Raw genomic sequence first — 19,450 nt, forward strand, 5'->3', positions numbered from 1 at the left:
TCCCTCTCTCCCTCCCTCTCTCCCCCCCCTCTCCCTCCCTCTCTCCCCCCCCTCTCCCTCCCTCTCTCCCCCCCCTCTCCCTACCTCCCTCTCCCTCCCCTCTCCCTACCTCCCTCTCCCTCACGCCCCACCTCCACCTCCCTCACAGGAACAGTTTCCCACATGAGGTAGTTGAAGACAAGACGGCAAATGAATCTCAGTCTGACTTAGACAAGGATTGGTGGAATGAGCACTTACAGTTACATCTTCCATATAAGGCTGTTTTTCTCAAGCACGTGAACACATTAAAGTTCCGTATTTGAAATAAATGAAGAAGAGGATTCGAATGAATTGACCTCAAGAAGGGAATAGAATGGGTTGCCGTGGAAGGAGGAGGTTTTGCCTTTGGTTTCATATCATTCTGTTATGAGCGGACGCTGGAGAAAGGTATGACGGGGAATGGATTATTTGCTTGCTTATGAACGATGATATGCTGGTAGAATCTTTGCTGTACCGTAGTTCTGACATTATTCTTTGTTCTGTTTTTATAGGGTATGTGGAGATAGATTTCAATAAAGCCTCGTATCTGGAACCAGAGGTCTCGACGTGATTTCATAACAGTACGTATTAGTATTACAACGACAAAGAAAGACCGTGGATTTGCAGGAGTTTTTAATGCAATTCTTAGCGGCCATCTCGGTATAGTTCGTGGCAGCGCTCACACCACTCCACTCTATTAGGATCTCTTTGACTTCCGCGCCGCCTTCAGTACCGTAAGCTCTTTATAATTGTATTTATTGGTAATTTAAGGTAAAACTAAGAGTGGCACAAAACGATTATTTCAAAATGTTGCGCGACGATGTCGGCGATGCAGGCGCCAGCTTTCTTACAACCACATTGAAGGAAGGAAATGTTTAAGTACATTGTAATATGTCGTCCCTTGAGGTTTAGAAATACTGTATGGAATCCTAAATATGAATTGTGATCCCGAATTGAGAGATTATTTCCGGTTCATGGTCGATACAATCCGGAAGGAAAGGTCTACACGAGTACACGTGGACTGCGTGAATGAGGTTTTCGTTGAAACATTTAATCGTTCCCGATTTCGGTTCACTTTGTGGTTGCTTGAATGGTTTTGTTTCGTAGCAAATTTGATTGGCATTTTGAGTTTACGTTTGTTTGACTTTTGGTTGTTCAGGTTTGTGAGAATTCTGCGAAGATGAGCTTGTGCTTGTGCTTGTGCTTGTGCTTGTGCACGTGGTTTCTAAATCCACCCTGGGAGTCCTTATGGTTTCATTGGCAGTATTGATCTGATGTCGTACATAGTAATGTAGGCGTACATAGTATTAGTAATGTCGTACATAGTAATGTACATAGTAATCATAGTAACGTCGTACATCGTAATGTAGGCGTACATAGTAATCATAGTAACGTCGTACATAGTAATGTAGCCCTACATAGTATTAGTAATGTCGTACATAGTAATTATAGTAACCGTACATAGTAATGTACATAGCATAGTAATGTACATAATAATGATGTCGTTCATGGTAATGATGTCCATCGTAATGATGTCGTTCCTAGTAATGTCGTTCATAGTATTAGTAATGATGTTCATAGTAATGACGTGTTGTTAACCCCTCCCCCCACCCCCCTACCCCCCAGCATACTAACTCTCTCCTCCACCCATACCATACCCCCCCCCCCCCCCACACGACCCCCAACTCCCTCACCCCAACACCCCCACATGACACCCTAACTCTCCCACTCTCCAACCCTCACCCCCCCCCCCCTGCACATCCAACTCCCCTACCATCCCACCTCCCCCCAGTCTCCCACGCACATCCTGACTCAAACCCGCACATCCCAACTCCCCCACCCTCCATCCCCCGCACATCCCAATTCCCCCATCCTCCCACCCCCCGCACATCCCAACTCCCCCACCCTCTCACCCACCCTCCCTCCCACCCTCCGCACATCCCAACTCCCCTACCCTCCCACCCCCTGAGCATCCTAGCTCTCCCACCCCCCCCCCCCCCCCACACATCCCAACTCCCCCACCCTCCCACCCCCTGCACATCCCAACTCCCCCACCCTCCCACCCCCTGCACATCACAACTCCCCCACCCTCCCACCCCCTGCACATCACAACTCCCCCACCCTCCCACCCCCTGCACATCACAACTCCCCCACCCTCCCACCCCCTGCACATCACAACTCCCCCACCCTCCCACCCCCTGCACATCACAACTCCCCCACCCTCCCACCCCCTGCACATCACAACTCCCCCACCCTCCCACCCCCTGCACATCACAACTCCCCCACCCTCCCACCCCCTGCACATCACAACTCAAGAGCATCCTAACTGCCCAACTCCCCCACCCTTCCACCCCCCCACGCATCCCAACTCACCCATCCTCCCACCCCCCACGCATCCCAACTCCCCTGCCCTCCCACCCCTCACGCATCCCAACTCCCCCGCCCTCCCACCCCTCACGCATCCCAACTCCCCCGCCCTCCCACCCCTCACGCATCCCAACCCCCCCCGCCCTCCCACCCCTCAAGCATCCCAACTCCCCCATCCTCTCACTCCCCACGCATCCCAACTCCCCCATCCTCCCACCCCACCCCCCACGCATCCCAACTCCCCCACCCTCCCACCCTTCACGAATCCCAACTCTCCCATCCTCCCACCCCCCACACATCCTAACTCCCCCATCCTCCCACCCTCCGCACATCCCAACTCCCCCATCCTCCCACCCCCCACACATCCTAACTCCCCCATCCTCCCACCCTCCGCACATCCCAACTCCCCCATCCTCCCACCCCTCACGCATCCCAACTCCCCCATCCTCCCACCCCCCACGCATCCCAACTCCCCCATCCTCCCACCCCCCACGCATCCCAACTCCCCCGCCCTCCCACCCCTCATGCATCCCAACTCCCCCGCCCTCCCACCCCTCACGCATCCCAACTCCCCCGCCCTCCCACCCCTCACGCATCCCAACTCCCCCGCCCTCCCACCCCTCACGCATCCCAACTCCCCTGCCCTCCCACCCCTCACGCATCCCAACTCCCCCGCCCTCCCACCCCTCACGCATCCCAACTCCCCCGCCCTCCCACCCCTCACGCATCCCAACTCCCCCGCCCTCCCACCCCTCACGCATCCCAACTCCCCCGCCCTCCCACCCCTCACGCATCCCAACTCCCCCGCCCTCCCACCCCTCACGCATCCCAACTCCCCCGCCCTCCCACCCCTCACGCATCCCAACTCCCCCGCCCTCCCACCCCTCACGCATCCCAACTCCCCCGCCCTCCCACCCCTCACGCATCCCAACTCCCCCGCCCTCCCACCCCTCACGCATCCCAACTCCCCCGCCCTCCCACCCCTCACGCATCCCAACTCCCCCGCCCTCCCACCCCTCACGCATCCCAACTCCCCCGCCCTCCCACACCTCACGCATCCCAACTCCCCCGCCCTCCCACCCCTCACGCATCCCAACTCCCCCGCCCTCCCACCCCTCACGCATCCCAACTCCCCCGCCCTCCCACCCCTCACGCATCCCAACTCCCCCGCCCTCCCACCCCTCACGCATCCCAACTCCCCCGCCCTCCCACCCCTCACGCATCCCAACTCCCCCGCCCTCACGTATCCCAACTCCCCCGCCCTCACGCATCCCAACTCCCCCATCCTCCCACCCCTCACGCATCCTAACTCCCCCATCCTCCCACCCTCCGCACATCCCAACTCCCCCACCCTCCCACCCCCTGAGCATCCTAGCTCCTCCACCCTCCCCCCTCCACCTCCCCCCTCCCCACACATCCAAACTCCCTGAACCCCCGCACATCCCAACTCCCCCATCCTCCCACGCCCCACGCATCCCAACTCCTCTCACGCATCCAAACTCCCCCATCCTCCCACCCCCTAAGCATCCTAACTCCCCCACCCTCCCACCCCCTGCACATCACAACTCCCCCACCCTCCCACCCCCTGCACATCACAACTCCCCCACCCTCCCACCCCCTGCACATCACAACTCCCCCACCCTCCCACCCCCTGCACATCACAACTCCCCCACCCTCCCACCCCCTGCACATCACAACTCCCCCACCCTCCCACCCCCTGCACATCACAACTCCCCCACCCTCCCACCCCCTGCACATCACAACTCCCCCACCCTCCCACCCCCTGCACATCACAACTCCCCCACCCTCCCACCCCCTGCACATCACAACTCCCCCACCCTCCCACCCCCTGCACATCACAACTCCCCCACCCTCCCACCCCCTGCACATCACAACTCAAGAGCATCCTAACTGCCCAACTCCCCCACCCTTCCACCCCCCCACGCATCCCAACTCACCCATCCTCCCACCCCCCACGCATCCCAACTCCCCTGCCCTCCCACCCCTCACGCATCCCAACTCCCCCGCCCTCCCACCCCTCACGCATCCCAACTCCCCCGCCCTCCCACCCCTCACGCATCCCAACCCCCCCCGCCCTCCCACCCCTCAAGCATCCCAACTCCCCCCATCCTCTCACTCCCCACGCATCCCAACTCCCCCATCCTCCCACCCCCACCCCCCACGCATCCCAACTCCCCCACCCTCCCACCCTTCACGAATCCCAACTCTCCCATCCTCCCACCCCCCACACATCCTAACTCCCCCATCCTCCCACCCTCCGCACATCCCAACTCCCCCATCCTCCCACCCCCCACACATCCTAACTCCCCCATCCTCCCACCCTCCGCACATCCCAACTCCCCCATCCTCCCACCCCTCACGCATCCCAACTCCCCCATCCTCCCACCCCCCACGCATCCCAACTCCCCCATCCTCCCACCCCCCACGCATCCCAACTCCCCCGCCCTCCCACCCCTCACGCATCCCAACTCCCCCGCCCTCCCACCCCTCACGCATCCCAACTCCCCCGCCCTCCCACCCCTCACGCATCCCAACTCCCCCGCCCTCCCACCCCTCACGCATCCCAACTCCCCCGCCCTCCCACCCCTCACGCATCCCAACTCCCCCGCCCTCCCACCCCTCACGCATCCCAACTCCCCTGCCCTCCCACCCCTCACGCATCCCAACTCCCCCGCCCTCCCACCCCTCACGCATCCCAACTCCCCCGCCCTCCCACCCCTCACGCATCCCAACTCCCCCGCCCTCCCACCCCCTCACGCATCCCAACTCCCCCGCCCTCCCACCCCTCACGCATCCCAACTCCCCCGCCCTCCCACCCCTCACGCATCCCAACTCCCCCGCCCTCCCACCCCTCACGCATCCCAACTCCCCCGCCCTCCCACCCCTCACGCATCCCAACTCCCCCGCCCTCCCACCCCTCACGCATCCCAACTCCCCCGCCCTCCCACCCCTCACGCATCCCAACTCCCCCGCCCTCCCACACCTCACGCATCCCAACTCCCCCGCCCTCCCACCCCTCACGCATCCCAACTCCCCCGCCCTCCCACCCCTCACGCATCCCAACTCCCCCGCCCTCCCACCCCTCACGCATCCCAACTCCCCCGCCCTCCCACCCCTCACGCATCCCAACTCCCCCGCCCTCACGCATCCCAACTCCCCCGCCCTCACGCATCCCAACTCCCCCATCCTCCCACCCCTCACGCATCCTAACTCCCCCATCCTCCCACCCTCCGCACATCCCAACTCCCCCACCCTCCCACCCCCTGAGCATCCTTGCTCCTCCACCCTCCCCCCCTCCACCTCCCCCCCCCCCACACATCCAAACTCCCTGAACCCCCGCACATCCCAACTCCCCCATCCTCCCACGCCCCACGCATCCCAACTCCTCTCACGCATCCAAACTCCCCCATCCTCCCACCCCCTAAGCATCCTAACTCCCCCATCCTCCCACCCCCCAAGCATCCTAACTCCCCCATCCTCCCACCCCCCAAGCATCCTAACTCCGCCATCCTCCCACCCTCCCACCCCTTGAGCATCCTAGCTCCCCCACCCTCCCCCCCCCCCCCCCCGCACATCCTAACTCCCCGAACCCCCACACATCCCAACACCCCCACCCTCCCACCCCCTGCACATCCCAACTCCAGAGCATCCGAACTGCCCCACCCTCCCACCCCCCATGCATCCCAACTCCCCCACCCTCCCACTCCCCATGCATCCCAACTCACCCATCCTCTCACCCCCACTCACCCATCCTCCCACCCCTCATGCATCCCAACTCCCCCATCCTCCCACCCCCCACGCATCCCAACTCCCCCATCCTCCCACCCCCACGCATCCCAACTCCCCCGCCCTCCCACCCCTTACGCATCCCAACTCGCCAATCCCACCCCCCACGCATCCCAACTCCCCCGCCCTCCCACCCCTCACGCATCCCAACTCCCCCATCCTCCCACCCCCCCATACATCCCAACTCCCCCATCCTCCCACCCCCTACGCATCCTAACTCCCCCACCCTCCCACCCCCCCCTGGGCATCCTGGTACAGAGCATGCGTCGGAGGTGTACAGTGCATTCAGAAAGTATTCAGACCCCTTCTCTTTTTCCCCATTTTATGTTATGTAGCAGCCTTATGCTGAAATCGTTTAAATTCATTTTTTCCCTCATCAATCTACTCAATACCCCATAATGACAAAGAAAAAACAGGATTTTAGGAAGCCTTGCAAATTTATTAAAAAGAAAAAACTGAAATATCACATTTACATAAGTATTCAGACCCTTTGCTATGACACATTAAATTTAGCTCAGGTGGCTCGTATTTCTCTTGATCATCTTTGAGATGTTTCTTCACCTTGATTGGAGTCCACCTGTGGTAAATTCAATTGATTGGACATGATTTGGAAAGGCACACACCTGTCTATATAAGGTCACACAGCTGACAATGCATATCAGAGCAGAAACCAAGCCATGAGGTCGAAGGAACTGCCTGCAGAGCTCAGAGACAGGATTGTGTCGAGGCACAGATCTGGGGAAGACTACAAAAAATTTCTGCTGCATTGAAGGTTCCCAAGAGCACAGTGGCCTCCTTAATTCTTAAATGGAAGAAGTTTGGAACAACCAGGACTCTTCCTAGAGCTGGCCGCCCGGCCAAACTGAGCAATCGGGGGAGAAGGGCCTTGGTAAGAGAGGTGACCAAGAACCCGATGGTCACAACGGCTGAGCTCCAGAGATCCTGTGTGGAGATGGGAGAAATTTCCTGAAGGACAACCATCACCGCAACACTCCACCGATCTGGGCTTTATGGCAGAGTGGCCAGACGGAAGCCTCTCCTTGGTGAAAGACACATAAAAGCCCACAGATTCTTGTTTCTCAGTCTGAGAGTCCTTTCGGTGCTTTTTTGCAAACTCCAAGCGGTGCTTTCATGTGTCTTTCACCGAGGCGAGGCTTCCGTCTGGCCACTCTGCCATAAAGCCCAGATCGGTGGAGTGTTGCGGTGATGGTTGTCCTTCAGGAAATTTCTCCCATCTCCACACAGGATCTCTGGAGCTCAGCCAGAGTGACCATCGGGATCTTGGTCACCTCTCTTACCAAGGCCCTTCTCCCCCGATTGCTAGGTTTGGCAGGGCGGCCAGCTCTAGGAAGAGTCCTGGTTGTTCCAAACTTCTTCCATTTAAGAATTACTAGGGCATGCCCGTACTATATCTATATCATTATATCCCCCCCTCTATTTACATGAAATGGTTTGGTCCATGAAATGTTTTGGTCCATTCGCAACGCCAAAGCGAACGGCGAACGCTTTACATGAAATGGTTTGGTCCATGAAATGTGTTGGTCCATTCGCAACGCCAAAGCGAACGGCGAACGGCTTGCGAGTACAGTGACAATCCCCCCCCCCCCCCCCTCTATTTAGATGAAATGGTTTTTATTAGTTTTAAAACATAGTTTAACGCCAACATAGCGGCAACATAGTTTGCAAACGTGAAATAAATGAATACGCTCTCAAATGTGCCATCCGAGGCAGAGTGTGTTCGCCACGTTCGGCACACGCGATAGCTCGCTGCTCTCTGATTGGTTGAATCGTTTTTTGGACATAGCTCGGTAAGTAATTGTCCGATTAATATGAAACCTTGAAAAGGCACATCCTCGGGTCCCCAGCAATATACCTGGCAAGTTTAAAGTATATCGGACCCGTGGTTGTCGAGAAACAGCGGTCACAGACAAACAAACAAACGTACAAACAAACAAACACACAGAGATTACTGGAATTATAGATAGACTAGGGCATGCCCGTACGTGGGTGCCCGTTCCTTGCCAAAAAAAAAAAAAAAACGCTACCCGTACGCTCTACCCCGCCCGTACGCCCGTAAACAAAAAAAACAACGCTCTTCGCTTCCGCCCTTCGCTCTGACTGAATTGGGAGAAATAATGCGCATAAGAAATCGAGAAATTATTATTTTCTCCGGAAGAAATCGAATTACGAACCGTAATGGCGCACGCGCTCGCCTCGGCTCGCTCTCACATCGGCCACGCCTACGCAATAACGCGTTCTGTGATTGGCTGCCGGAAGTGCAGTCTTCACTGTCCGGAAGGTCGCAAATCGCAGTTACGATGAATCGCAAATTAGTTTTAATTAGTTTTAAAACATAGTTTAACGGCAACATAGTTTTCCAACGTGAAATAAATGAATACGCTCTCAAATGTGCCGTCCGAGGCAGAGTCTGTTCGCCACGTTCGGCACACGTGATAGCTCGCTGCTCTCTGATTGGTTGAATCGTTTTTTGGACATAGTTCGGTAACTACTTCTCCGATTAATATGAAACCTTGAAAAGGCACATCCTCGGGTCCCCAGCAATATACCTGGCAAGTTTCAAGTATATCGGACCCGTGGTTGTCGAGAAACAGCGGTCACAGACAAACAAACAAACACACACACAGACACACAGACACACAGACACACACACACACACACACAGAGATTGCTGGAATTATAGATAGATGGAGGCCGCTGTGCTCTTGGGATCCTTCAATGCAGCAGAATTTTTTTTTGTAGGCTTCCCCAGATCTGTGCCTCGACACAATCCTGTCTCTGAGCTCTGCAGACAGTTCCTTCGACCTCATGGCTTGGTTTTTGCTCTGATATGCATTGTCAGCTGTGAGACCTTACATAGACAGGTGTTTGCCTTTCCAAATCATGTCCAATCAATTGAATTTACCACAGGTGGACTCCAATCAAGGTGTAGAAACATGTCAAAGATGATCAAGAGAAATGGGAGGCACCTGAGCTAAATTTCAAGTGTCATAGCAAAGGGTCTGAATACTTATGTCAATGTGATATTGCAGTTTTTTTCTTTTTAATAAATTTGCAAAACTTTCTAAAATCCTGTTTTCTCTTTGTCATTATGTGGTATTGAGTGTAGATTGATGAGGGAAAAAGTGAATTTAAACTATTTCAGCATAAGGCCGCAACATAACATAAAATGGGAAAAAAGTTAAGGGGTCTGAATACTTTCTGAATGCACTGTACAGCCTGCATCACAGCTCAGTGAGGACACACACGATATTGAGGACTGCTGTCATTCTGTCCTTGACTGTTAGGAGTGTTGTGTCCATTCCTGTGTCATTTTCTTTTGGTTGTGTTGCAGTGCTGTGACCTTTGTTGCACCACCCCTTGTGATGTTCATGCTTTTTGTTTTTTTGCGATTGAGGCAACCTCTTGTTTATTGACATGTGTTTCGTAAAGAAAACTGAACTTTACCTGTGTTCAAATATTTTTCATTTTTGCGTGGAGTATTTCAATGAGTGTCCTAAGGTTTTGAGGTTGAGTATATATATATATATATACAGTGAAACCTTGACTTACGAGTGCACCAACTTACGAGTTTTCCGAGATACGAGCCGTCGCTCGGGCGGTTTATTGCTTTGAGATGCGAGCCGAGATCTGAGTTACGAGCTTACGCCACCCGCCACCAGGTGGGTTCCGGTCACGTGGTTATCTTGCCGTGCAAGCATCTCTGCCGTATATCGCTGCTGCTTTGTTTTCGCATTTTGGTTATTTTGGAGCTTACGCCACCCGCCACCAGGTGGGTTCCGGTCACGTGGTTATCTTGCCGTGCAAGCATCTCTGCCGTATATCGCTGCTGCTTTGTTTTCGCATTTTGGTTATTTTGGAGCTTACGCCACCCGCCACCAGGTGGGTTCCGGTCACGTGGTTATCTTGCCGTGCAAGCATCTCTGCCGTATATCGCTGCTGCTTTGTTTTCGCATTTTGGTTATTTTGGAGCTTACGCCACCCGCCACCAGGTGGGTTCAGGTCACGTGGTTATCTTGCCGTGCAAGCATCTCTGCCGTATATCGCTGCTGCTTTGTTTTCGCATTTTGGTTATTTTGGAAAATTTCTTCGTTTTAACCATGGGTCCTAAGAAATTGAGTGCCAAGGGCAGTACTGAGAAGAAGAAGAGGATGATGTGCTTGGATATAAAACACGCAATCGTCGAAAAACATGAGCGAGGTGTGCGTGTTGTCGACTTGGTGAGGCAGTACGATCGTAGTACTTCTACGATATGTACGATTTTGAAGCAGAAGGAGTCGATAAAGGCTATAACGCCAGCCAAGGGCGTTACGATTATTTCAAAGCTCCGGACCTCTATCCATGAAGAGATGGAGAAGTTGTTGTTTGTGTGGTTGACGGAGAAGCAGCTCGCAGGATGCCGAGGAGGACGTATATAACGGCAGAGGAGAAGAGCATGCCAGGCCACAACTTGTTCAGAGTGCCGGCGATAGCTCGCCTTCTCTTTGTGGAAAACACGGTGAGATCCTTAACATCCAACAACTAATGGGACGCAAATGGGGCGCCCAGTTTAGCGGTACACACATTGATGAATCACCCTGCCTGTGAAACACCGACATGACAGGTTATAGCTGGGTCGGGATTCAAACCCAGGCTGGACAGTTTAGAGTCAAGTGTGCGTACCTCCAGTCCAGGCCATCCTGCCAACTTGTATGCTGCATACAGGTGAAATATAAAGCGCGAGATATTTTTATATATACTGTATATTAAAAAAAAAATTGGTGTGGTTTTTTGGGGGCTGGAACGGATTAATAGCATTTCAATGCATTTTAATGGGGAAATTTAATTTGAGAAACGAGCAAATTGAGTTACGAGCTCGGTCACAGAACGAATTAAACTCGTAAGTCAAGGTTTCACTGTATTGCATTTCATGCTAAATTTCGTTGTGGTTTATCATTCGTCATGGGGGTTTGAAATCCTCATTTATACTCAAACCTATTAGAATTTGTATTGTCCAGTAAAGTTATGTCCCATGTCCTCCAAACACACCCCTCTCCTTTTCCCCACTTGTTCTGATTTAATATACTAGGGCATGCCCGTACGTGGGTGCCCGTTCCTTGCCAAAAAAAAAAAAAAACGCTACCCGTACGCTCTACCCCGCCCGTACGCCCGTACGCCCGTAAACAAAAAAAACAACGCTCTTCGCTTCCGCCCTTCGCTCTGACTGAATTGGGAGAAATAATGCGCATAAGAAATCGAGAAATTATTATTTTCTCCGGAAGAAATCGAATTACGAACCGTAATGGCGCACGCGCTCGGCTCGGCTCGCTCTCACATCGGCCACGCCTACGCAACAACGCGTTCTGTGATTGGCTGCCGGAAGTGCAGTCTTCAGGTCGCAAATCGCAGTTACGATGAATCGCAAATTAGTTTTAATTAGTTTTAAAACATAGTTTAACGGCAACATAGTTTTCCAACGTGAAATAAATGAATACGCTCTCAAATGTGCCGTCCGAGGCAGAGTCTGTTCGCCACGTTCGGCACACGTGATAGCTCGCTGCTCTCTGATTGGTTGAATCGTTTTTTGGACATAGCTCGGTAACTACTTCTCCGATTAATATGAAACCTTGAAAAGGCACATCCTCGGGTCCCCAGCAATATACCTGGCAAGTTTCAAGTATATCGGACCCGTGGTTGTCGAGAAACAGCGGTCACAGACATACAAACATACAAACATACAAACATACAAACATACACACAGAGATTACTGGAATTATAGATAGATTGATGGCTGTCTTTATGAGAGGCTTTTTGTTTTTGTTTACATCGTTGATGCTCGTGGAACGCTCGTCTCTTGTATGAGGGTTTTCTCTCTGTTATATCGGCCTGCAATCCTTAAGACTTTGCTTGTCTGTGAATATGTTCCGTTAATTTTCCAGTTCCAATCATCATGGTGTCCTTCAACTGTTCGGCCTGTGGGGAGTGTGTGAAGAAATCCCAAGTGGAAAAACACAAGCAGCAATGTCGGAAATGCTTGTGTTTGTCGTGCCTCGACTGCGGAAAGGAATTCAGGTAATTGTAACCCTCCTGAGGCTTGTTTATAAAGTCTTTTGGATCCAGTATTATTGGCCTGCAGGGAATGTTTTCATCCCTCTTTGTCTGATTTCTGTTTGTCTGTCTGTGAACACGATATCTCAGGTTATGGATGGATTTGGATAAATTTGGTGGACAGGTTGGGTGCGTCACAAGGATGAATTTGTTTACATTTTGATGGAAATCGGGATGCAATCATTTTTAAAGTTATTATTCACCATTGCGAGAGCCTGGCGTTGGCTTAACGGTTAAGGTGGCGGGCTTAAGATGCCAGAGTCTTGAGTTTGATTATTGCACAACTGTTCAAAGGAACAACGTGCATGTCATCCAACAATCTCGTGCCGTTGAAATAAGACCATGTTGGTTGACTCAGTCGGTCATATTTCCGAGGTTGGCAAAATGAGTACCAGCTTACTGGTAACCGGCACCGCATGAGCGACACAGCCACGTTTCCAGAAATTGATGCATCCTAACTCTCCCACGCATCCTAACTCCCCCACGCATCCTAACTCCCCCACGCATCCTAACTCCCCCACGCATCCTAACTCCCCCACGCATCCTAACTCCCCCACGCATCCTAACTCCCCCACGCATCCTAACTCCCCCACGCATCCTAACTCCCCCACGCATCCTAACTCCCCCACGCATCCTAACTCCCCCACGCATCCTAACTCCCCCACGCATCCTAACTCCCCCACGCATCCTAACTCCCCCACGCATCCTAACTCCCCCACGCATCCTAACTCCCCCACGCATCCTAACTCCCCCACGCATCCTAACTCCCCCACGCATCCTAACTCCCCCACGCATCCTAACTCCCCCACGCATCCTAACTCCCCCACGCATCCTAACTCCCCCACGCATCCTAACTCCCCCACGCATCCTAACTCCCCCACGCATCCTAACTCCCCCCACGCATCCTAACTCCCCCACGCATCCTAACTCCCCCACGCATCCTAACTCCCCCACGCATCCTAACTCCCCCACGCATCCTAACTCCCCCACCCTCCCACCCCCTCGCACATCCTAACTCCCCCACCCTCCCACCCCCCCGCACATCCTAACTCCCCCACCCTCCCACCCCCCCGCACATCCTAACTCCCCCACCCTCCCTCCCCCCCACACATCCTAACTCCCCCACCCCCCCGCACATCCTAACTCCCCTACCCTCCCACCCCCCGCACATCCTAACTCCCCCACCCCCCGCACATCCTAACTCCCCCACCCCCCGCACATCCTAACTCCCCCACCCCCCGCACATCCTAACTCCCCTACCCTCCCACCCCCCGCACATCCTAACTCCCCTACCCTCCCACCCCCCGCACATCCTAACTCCCCTACCCTCCCACCCCCCGCACATCCTAACTCCCCTACCCTCCCACCCCCCGCACATCCTAACTCTCCCACCCCCCCGCACATCCTAACTCCCCCACCCTCCCGCACATCCTAACTCCCCCACCCTCCCACCCTCCCCCCCCCCCCGCACATCCTAACTCCCCCACCCTCCCCTCCCCCCGCACATCCTAACTCCCCCGCCCTCCCACCCCCCGCACATCCTTGACTCTCCCACCCCCCGCACATCCTTGACTCTCCCACCCCCCCGCACATCCTTGACTCTCCCACCCCCCCCGCACATCCTTGACTCTCGCGCATTCATTCTAAACAAAAATACCACCGTTAACTGAATACGCCACTGTGATGGCCCATGTACCCATATCATCCATGCAACCTGTTATCACATCGTTTCTTGGCATGGTTTATGAACGTCATAAATTTAATTGTTCACTCACATTGGGTCATATATCAGATATATATGAAGGTTCAGATTTTTCACATAAGAATTAAAATTCGACCAATTATGACTGGAATACCACTTCTCTGATGACGTCATTGTTGATGACCCTATACACCCCATGGGGAGTTGATGACATATGCCAAGTTTCAAATTTTTCTTCATTGACTGGTTTCAGAGAAAACACATGTCCAATTTTTTTTCCTTTAATCCAATATGTCTGCCATACCATGTGACCTATGACATCAGAGTTGGCAATAAAATATTCCTAAGGGGAGTCCCTCATATAGTAAAGTTTCTCATCGACCAGACAAGTGGTTGGAGAGAACCATTTTCAAACTGAAAATACAAAGACAGACAGACAGAGGCATTGCAATAGTCTCGCATCACCTTCAGTGCAAGACTAACAACAACAACAACCACCACCCATTGGGAGGTGGGGCCAAAAATGATAGAGAGCACAATATTTCAAAAAGTTATGGTTGTGACAAAACTAGGTGCATGAGTTAGTTAGGTGACAAGAACAAGCCCCTTAGATTTTGGTTCAGGTCCGGATCCAGATCCGGCCTATCAATGGGATAGAAAACATAAACTGGTCAACCAGGTGGAGGTAAGTGCTCTTCCGAGTGCCGTTCTAGTTTTAACTTGCATTATCTGTTTTCTTCTCACCTTTTGGTTGTCTGCCTTGGTCTGGCTTATGCAGTCTGATTGTGAAGAGTTATTTTATTCCTTGCAAAATGGAAGATTTTTCAAGAATATTGTTCGGTTGCGTTTGTTAGTCTGTCTGTTTGTCTGTTTGTTTGTCACCGGCCTACAGGTCACAATTCTAAACCCATCATCACGAAACTTCAAGTTGTAGAGGTCGTCACAATTGAGAAGTCTATTGATTTTGAGGTCAAAGGTCACCTGGAGGTCAAATTTCTAAAATCGTCATTTTTAATCTGAATGCCTTTAAAATTGAACAGCATTTGTATATCGAGTCGCAAAATTGGAAATCCAACTTTTTTGAGGTCAAAATGTCAACTTTTCCAAAATCAAGCTTCCAAAATCATCAATTTTCATCCGATTGACTTGGAAAATTTAACAGCATTTGCATAGTGCCTCTCTGAATTGGGAAACAAACTATTTTTGAGGTCAAAGGTCGCCTCAGGTGAAACTTCTAAAATCATCAATTTTCATCTGAGAAATCGTCACTTTTCATCCTACTAATCAGAGCTTTGATCCAGATTGTCAATTTTAATCTTGTTGAAATAGACAATTTGATGGATCAATGGCAACCTTTTTTGTGGGGTGGGGTTGGGGGGGGGGGGGAGATCGGGGGTGAATTTTGCAAGTATCGTGCTCTGCATGACGTCTTCTGGTTTATTTATTTATTTTCAGGGGTGAAGAGTATCAGATGCATCTGAAATGCATCACAGAGAAGGAAAAGTATGGCGGTAAGGACTATGATGCGAATCAGGTCAAAGGAAACGCAAAGCAAAGTCGGTCTAACGAGGTAAGCATTTTGATTGGTTATTTGTGCATTCACTTTAGCCCGAAGTGGAGATTGGTTTCTGAGGTTTGGGACATGGAATGTAGGGACAATGACAGGGAGATCAGGAGAAGTGGTGGAAGCATTGGTCAGAAGAAGAGTGCACATATGTTGTGTGCAAGAGACGAGATGGAAGGGAAGTGGTGTGAGAATGGTGAAGGGTAGGCAGGGACAGAAATACAAGTTTGTGTGGCAAGGGTGCCTGGCGGGCGTGAATGGTGTTGGTGTCCTGTTTTCTGAGGAGTTTGTAGACAGTGTGGTGAGTGTGACGAGAGTGAGTGATAGGTTGATGATGGTGAAAATGATGATTGGAAAGCTCTTGGTGAACGTCATCTCGAGATATGCTCCGCAGGTTGGTCGGAACGATGAAGAGAAGGACAAGTTCTGGTGTGCGATAGAGAAGCTGATGGAAAACGTGAAAGATGAGGAAGTTGTTGTGGTAGGAGGAGACCTTAATGGACATGTGGGAAGGAGTATGAGCGGTTTTGAGGGAGTTCATGGGGGTTATGGATATGGTGTGAGAAATGGAGAAGGTGAAAGGATTTTGGAGTTTGCTGATGGAGCTGATTTGTTGATTTGTAATACTCAGTTCCAGAAAGAGGATAATAAGCTTGTTACATACACGTCAGGTGGGTCGACGACAACCGTTGACTACCTGATGGTGCGTAGGCGAGATAGGGGGCACCTCTGGGACACAAAGGTGATCCCGGGGGAGGAGGCTGTTTCACAGCACCACTTGGTTGTCTGCGACATAAGGGTGAAAGGTGCGAGGAGAGCTCGGCGGGTGAAGTACCAACCGAGAATGAAGGTGTGGAGGTTGAAAGATGTGACAGTAAGGGAGGCATTAAAAGAGAGGCTGAGTAGGGTAGAGGATGATGTGGTTGAGCTTGAAAGTGGTTGGATGTCAATGAAAGCTAGTCTGTTGGGAGCCGTTGGTGAGGTATGTGGATGGACAAAAGGACCACAGAGGCACTCGGAAACATGGTGGTGGGATGATGAAGTTGGAAAGAGGATTGACGAGAAGAGGAAGAAGTTCAAGGAGTGGCAGAAGGCGAAGGGTACGGGAGCAGAAACAGCAGAGCATGAAAGTTATAAGGCAGCCAAGAAGGCTGCAAAGAAAGAGGTAGCAAAGGCGCAGGAGGCATGGAGGAAAATGTTCGGAGAACGCTTGGATTCGGAAGAGGGTCAGAGAGCAGTATTCAGGATTGCAAAGCGGATAGGGAAAGAGAGGTGTGATGTGATGGGGGTGAGTTGCTTGAAGGATGAAGTGGGACAAATCGTTGTGGACCCAGATGGAATTAAAGGAAGATGGAAAAGATATATGGAAATGCTGTTGAATACAGAGAATGAATGGCCTGGCAACATAGAGAGTAACCCAGTTTTAGGACCGACAGAGAAGATAACTGAGAAGGAAGTTGAGGAAGCGATAAAAGCGATGAAGTGTAGAAAAGCGGGAGGGCCGACGGGAGTTGTGCGAGATATGTTGAAGGCAGCAGGAAGTTGGGGTGTGAAGAGAATGACAGAGATCTGTAATCTGGTGGTGAAAGAAGGCCACATTCCAGTGGATTGGGAACTGAGTACCCTCGTCCCTCTATACAAGGGGAAAGGTGACCCTCTGGAGTGTGGCTCGTACCGAGCGATAAAGTTATTGGAGCATGGAATGAAGGTATTGGAAAGGGTGTTGGAGAGGAGGATAAGGAAGAAAGTGAAGATCGACGAAATGCAGTTTGGATTTATGCCAGGAAGAGGAACGACAGACGCGCTTTTTATTGTGAGGCAGTTGCAGGAGAAGTACATGGAGAAGAGGACGAAGTTGTTTCTTGGGTTTGTTGATCTGGAGAAAGAATTCGATAGGGTTCCACGCAAAGTATTGACATGGGCAATGAGGCAGTTATGAGTGGAGGAATGGTTGATCAGAGTAGTGATGGCAATGTACAAAAGAGCGCGCACAGCTGTAAGGGCGAAGGACAGGAACAGTGGTGAGTTTGAGGTGAAGGTGGGAGTGCATCAGGGGTCGGTACTAAGTCCACTACTATTTGTAGCTGTGATGGAGGTGCTGGCTCAGAACGTAAAGGAGGGTTTACCGTGGGAGTTGTTGTATGCAGATGATCTGGTGTTGATTGCGGAAAGTATGGATGGACTGAAGGAAAAGATGAACAAGTGGAAGGAATGTATGGAGACAAAAGGTCTGAAGGTGAATATCGGAAAGACGAAGGTGATGGCAAGTGGTAAAGCATGTGGTGAGGTGGAAAGAACTGGGAAGTGGCCCTGTGCTGTGTGCAGGCAGGGTGTTGGAGTGAACTCCATTCAATGTACAATGTGCGCTGAGTGGGTTCATCCAAAATTTAGTGGTCTGAGAGGGTCATTAACCAGTGTGGCAGCTACATTCAAATGTAAGGTGTGCACAGAGGGAGCTGCAGATGGAGGAAATGTTGAGTTGGATCTTGGAGACGGCGTGAAGCTGGAAGGTGTGAAAACATTTTGCTACCTCGGAGACATGCTGAATGGAGAAGGTGGATCAGACTCGGCAACGGTTGCTAGAGTGAGATGTGCATGGAAGACGTTTCGGGAACTGAGTGGCATGCTGATGAGGAGGAGAGTGTCGCTGAAGCTGAAGGGAAAGGTGTATGCTGCACGTGTGAGAAGTGTTATGATTTATGGGAGCGAGACATGGGAAAGAGTGGAAATGCGAATGGTTCGATGGATGTGTGGAGTATCGTTGAGAGAGAGGAAGACAAATGATGAATTGCGAAAAATGATGGGAATAGAGCCTGTGATTGATGTTGTGAAGAGGAACAGGTTGAGATGGTTTGGTCATGGGTTGAGGAAGGATGAAAGTGACTGGTTGAGAAGAGTGATGGAAATGAATGTAGAAGGAAGTAGAGGACGGGGAAGACCGAGAAAGACTTGGCCAAAGATGGTGGAAGAAGAAATGCGGGCAAGGGGGTTAACAAGGAGAGATGTAGAAAATATGGCAAGATGGAGAAGATTGTCATGGGGACCGCAAGGGTAACCCCCGCTCTAGCAGGGAAAATGGCCTTAAAATGCATGTTGTGTGTTGTTGTATTTGTGCATTCACTTTGACGCAGGTTATATTGCACTTGTTTGTATTTGCACAGGAATCAATGGCTGCCTTGTATCTGAGCAAAGGGTTTGCCTCTACGCAGTAGTGGGCCTCAATAATTGGTGTTCTTTTTAACACAAATTTCCTCTGTTTGCATATTAAAAGTAAGAAGGGAGATTTCAAACTTTACTGGATACGACGCTGTTTAGAGCGTGTTCCCACCACACCGTGTGCTTGTTTGCCTTTTTTCCAGATTGACAAAATACTTGATGTATATGAAACCGACACTCTTTTTACCTCCGCCACCAAAGGTGGATGGAGGTTATGTTTTCCCTCCTGTCTGTTTGTTCCTTGCGAAAATCAAAGATTTTTCAAGTTTATCGATTGGTCTTGTGCACTTGTCTGTCTGTCTGTCTGTCTGTCTCTGGCTGTTTGTTTTTTGTCTGTTTGTTGGTCTATGTCAGTCACCTACAGGTCACAATTTTCAACCGATCTTCACGAAACTTCAGCAAATGGTAGAGTTGGTCATAAGCAAGAAGCCTGTCGTTTTTGGGGTCAAAAGGTCAATAGGTCAACATAGGACAAAGGTCACCAACTTTGTCAAGCTTCTAAAATGCTCAATTTTCATCCGATTGACTTGAAAGTTTAAGAGGATTTGCATACCAGGTCACTGAATTCAACCCCCAACTATTTTTGAGGTCAACATTGGCCAAATGCTCAACATAGACCTAATTTCTAAAATCAATTTTTATCTGATTGACTTGTAGCCTGGTGTTGGCTT

At 51.6% G+C, this 19,450-nt stretch overlaps 1 protein-coding gene across 4 annotated transcripts in view; it reads left to right on the forward strand.

The window, feature by feature from the left end:
- The first annotated feature begins 313 nt into the window (after positions 1-313).
- The window catches only part of LYAR (Ly1 antibody reactive), a 34,820-nt gene continuing 15,683 nt past the window's right edge, over positions 314-19,450 (forward strand). Inside the window, exons 1-3 of one of the 4 annotated variants that reach the window (XM_078771919.1) lie at positions 314-426; positions 12,129-12,261; positions 15,455-15,569. In XM_078771919.1, coding sequence (XP_078628045.1) covers positions 12,140-12,261; positions 15,455-15,569 — 237 coding nt within the window. In that variant the 5' untranslated portion in view covers positions 314-426; positions 12,129-12,139. Of the gene's footprint in view, positions 427-708; positions 753-837; positions 1,053-12,128; positions 12,262-15,454; positions 15,570-19,450 lie in introns of those variants that run through there. The other 3 variants (XM_078771918.1, XM_078771917.1, XM_078771920.1) reach the window with 3 other exon arrangements.

The sequence above is a fragment of the Myxine glutinosa genome, chromosome 2 (assembly GCF_964187855.1).
Source record: "Myxine glutinosa chromosome 2, kmMyxGlut1.1, whole genome shotgun sequence".
Lineage (NCBI taxonomy): Eukaryota > Metazoa > Chordata > Myxini > Myxiniformes > Myxinidae > Myxine > Myxine glutinosa.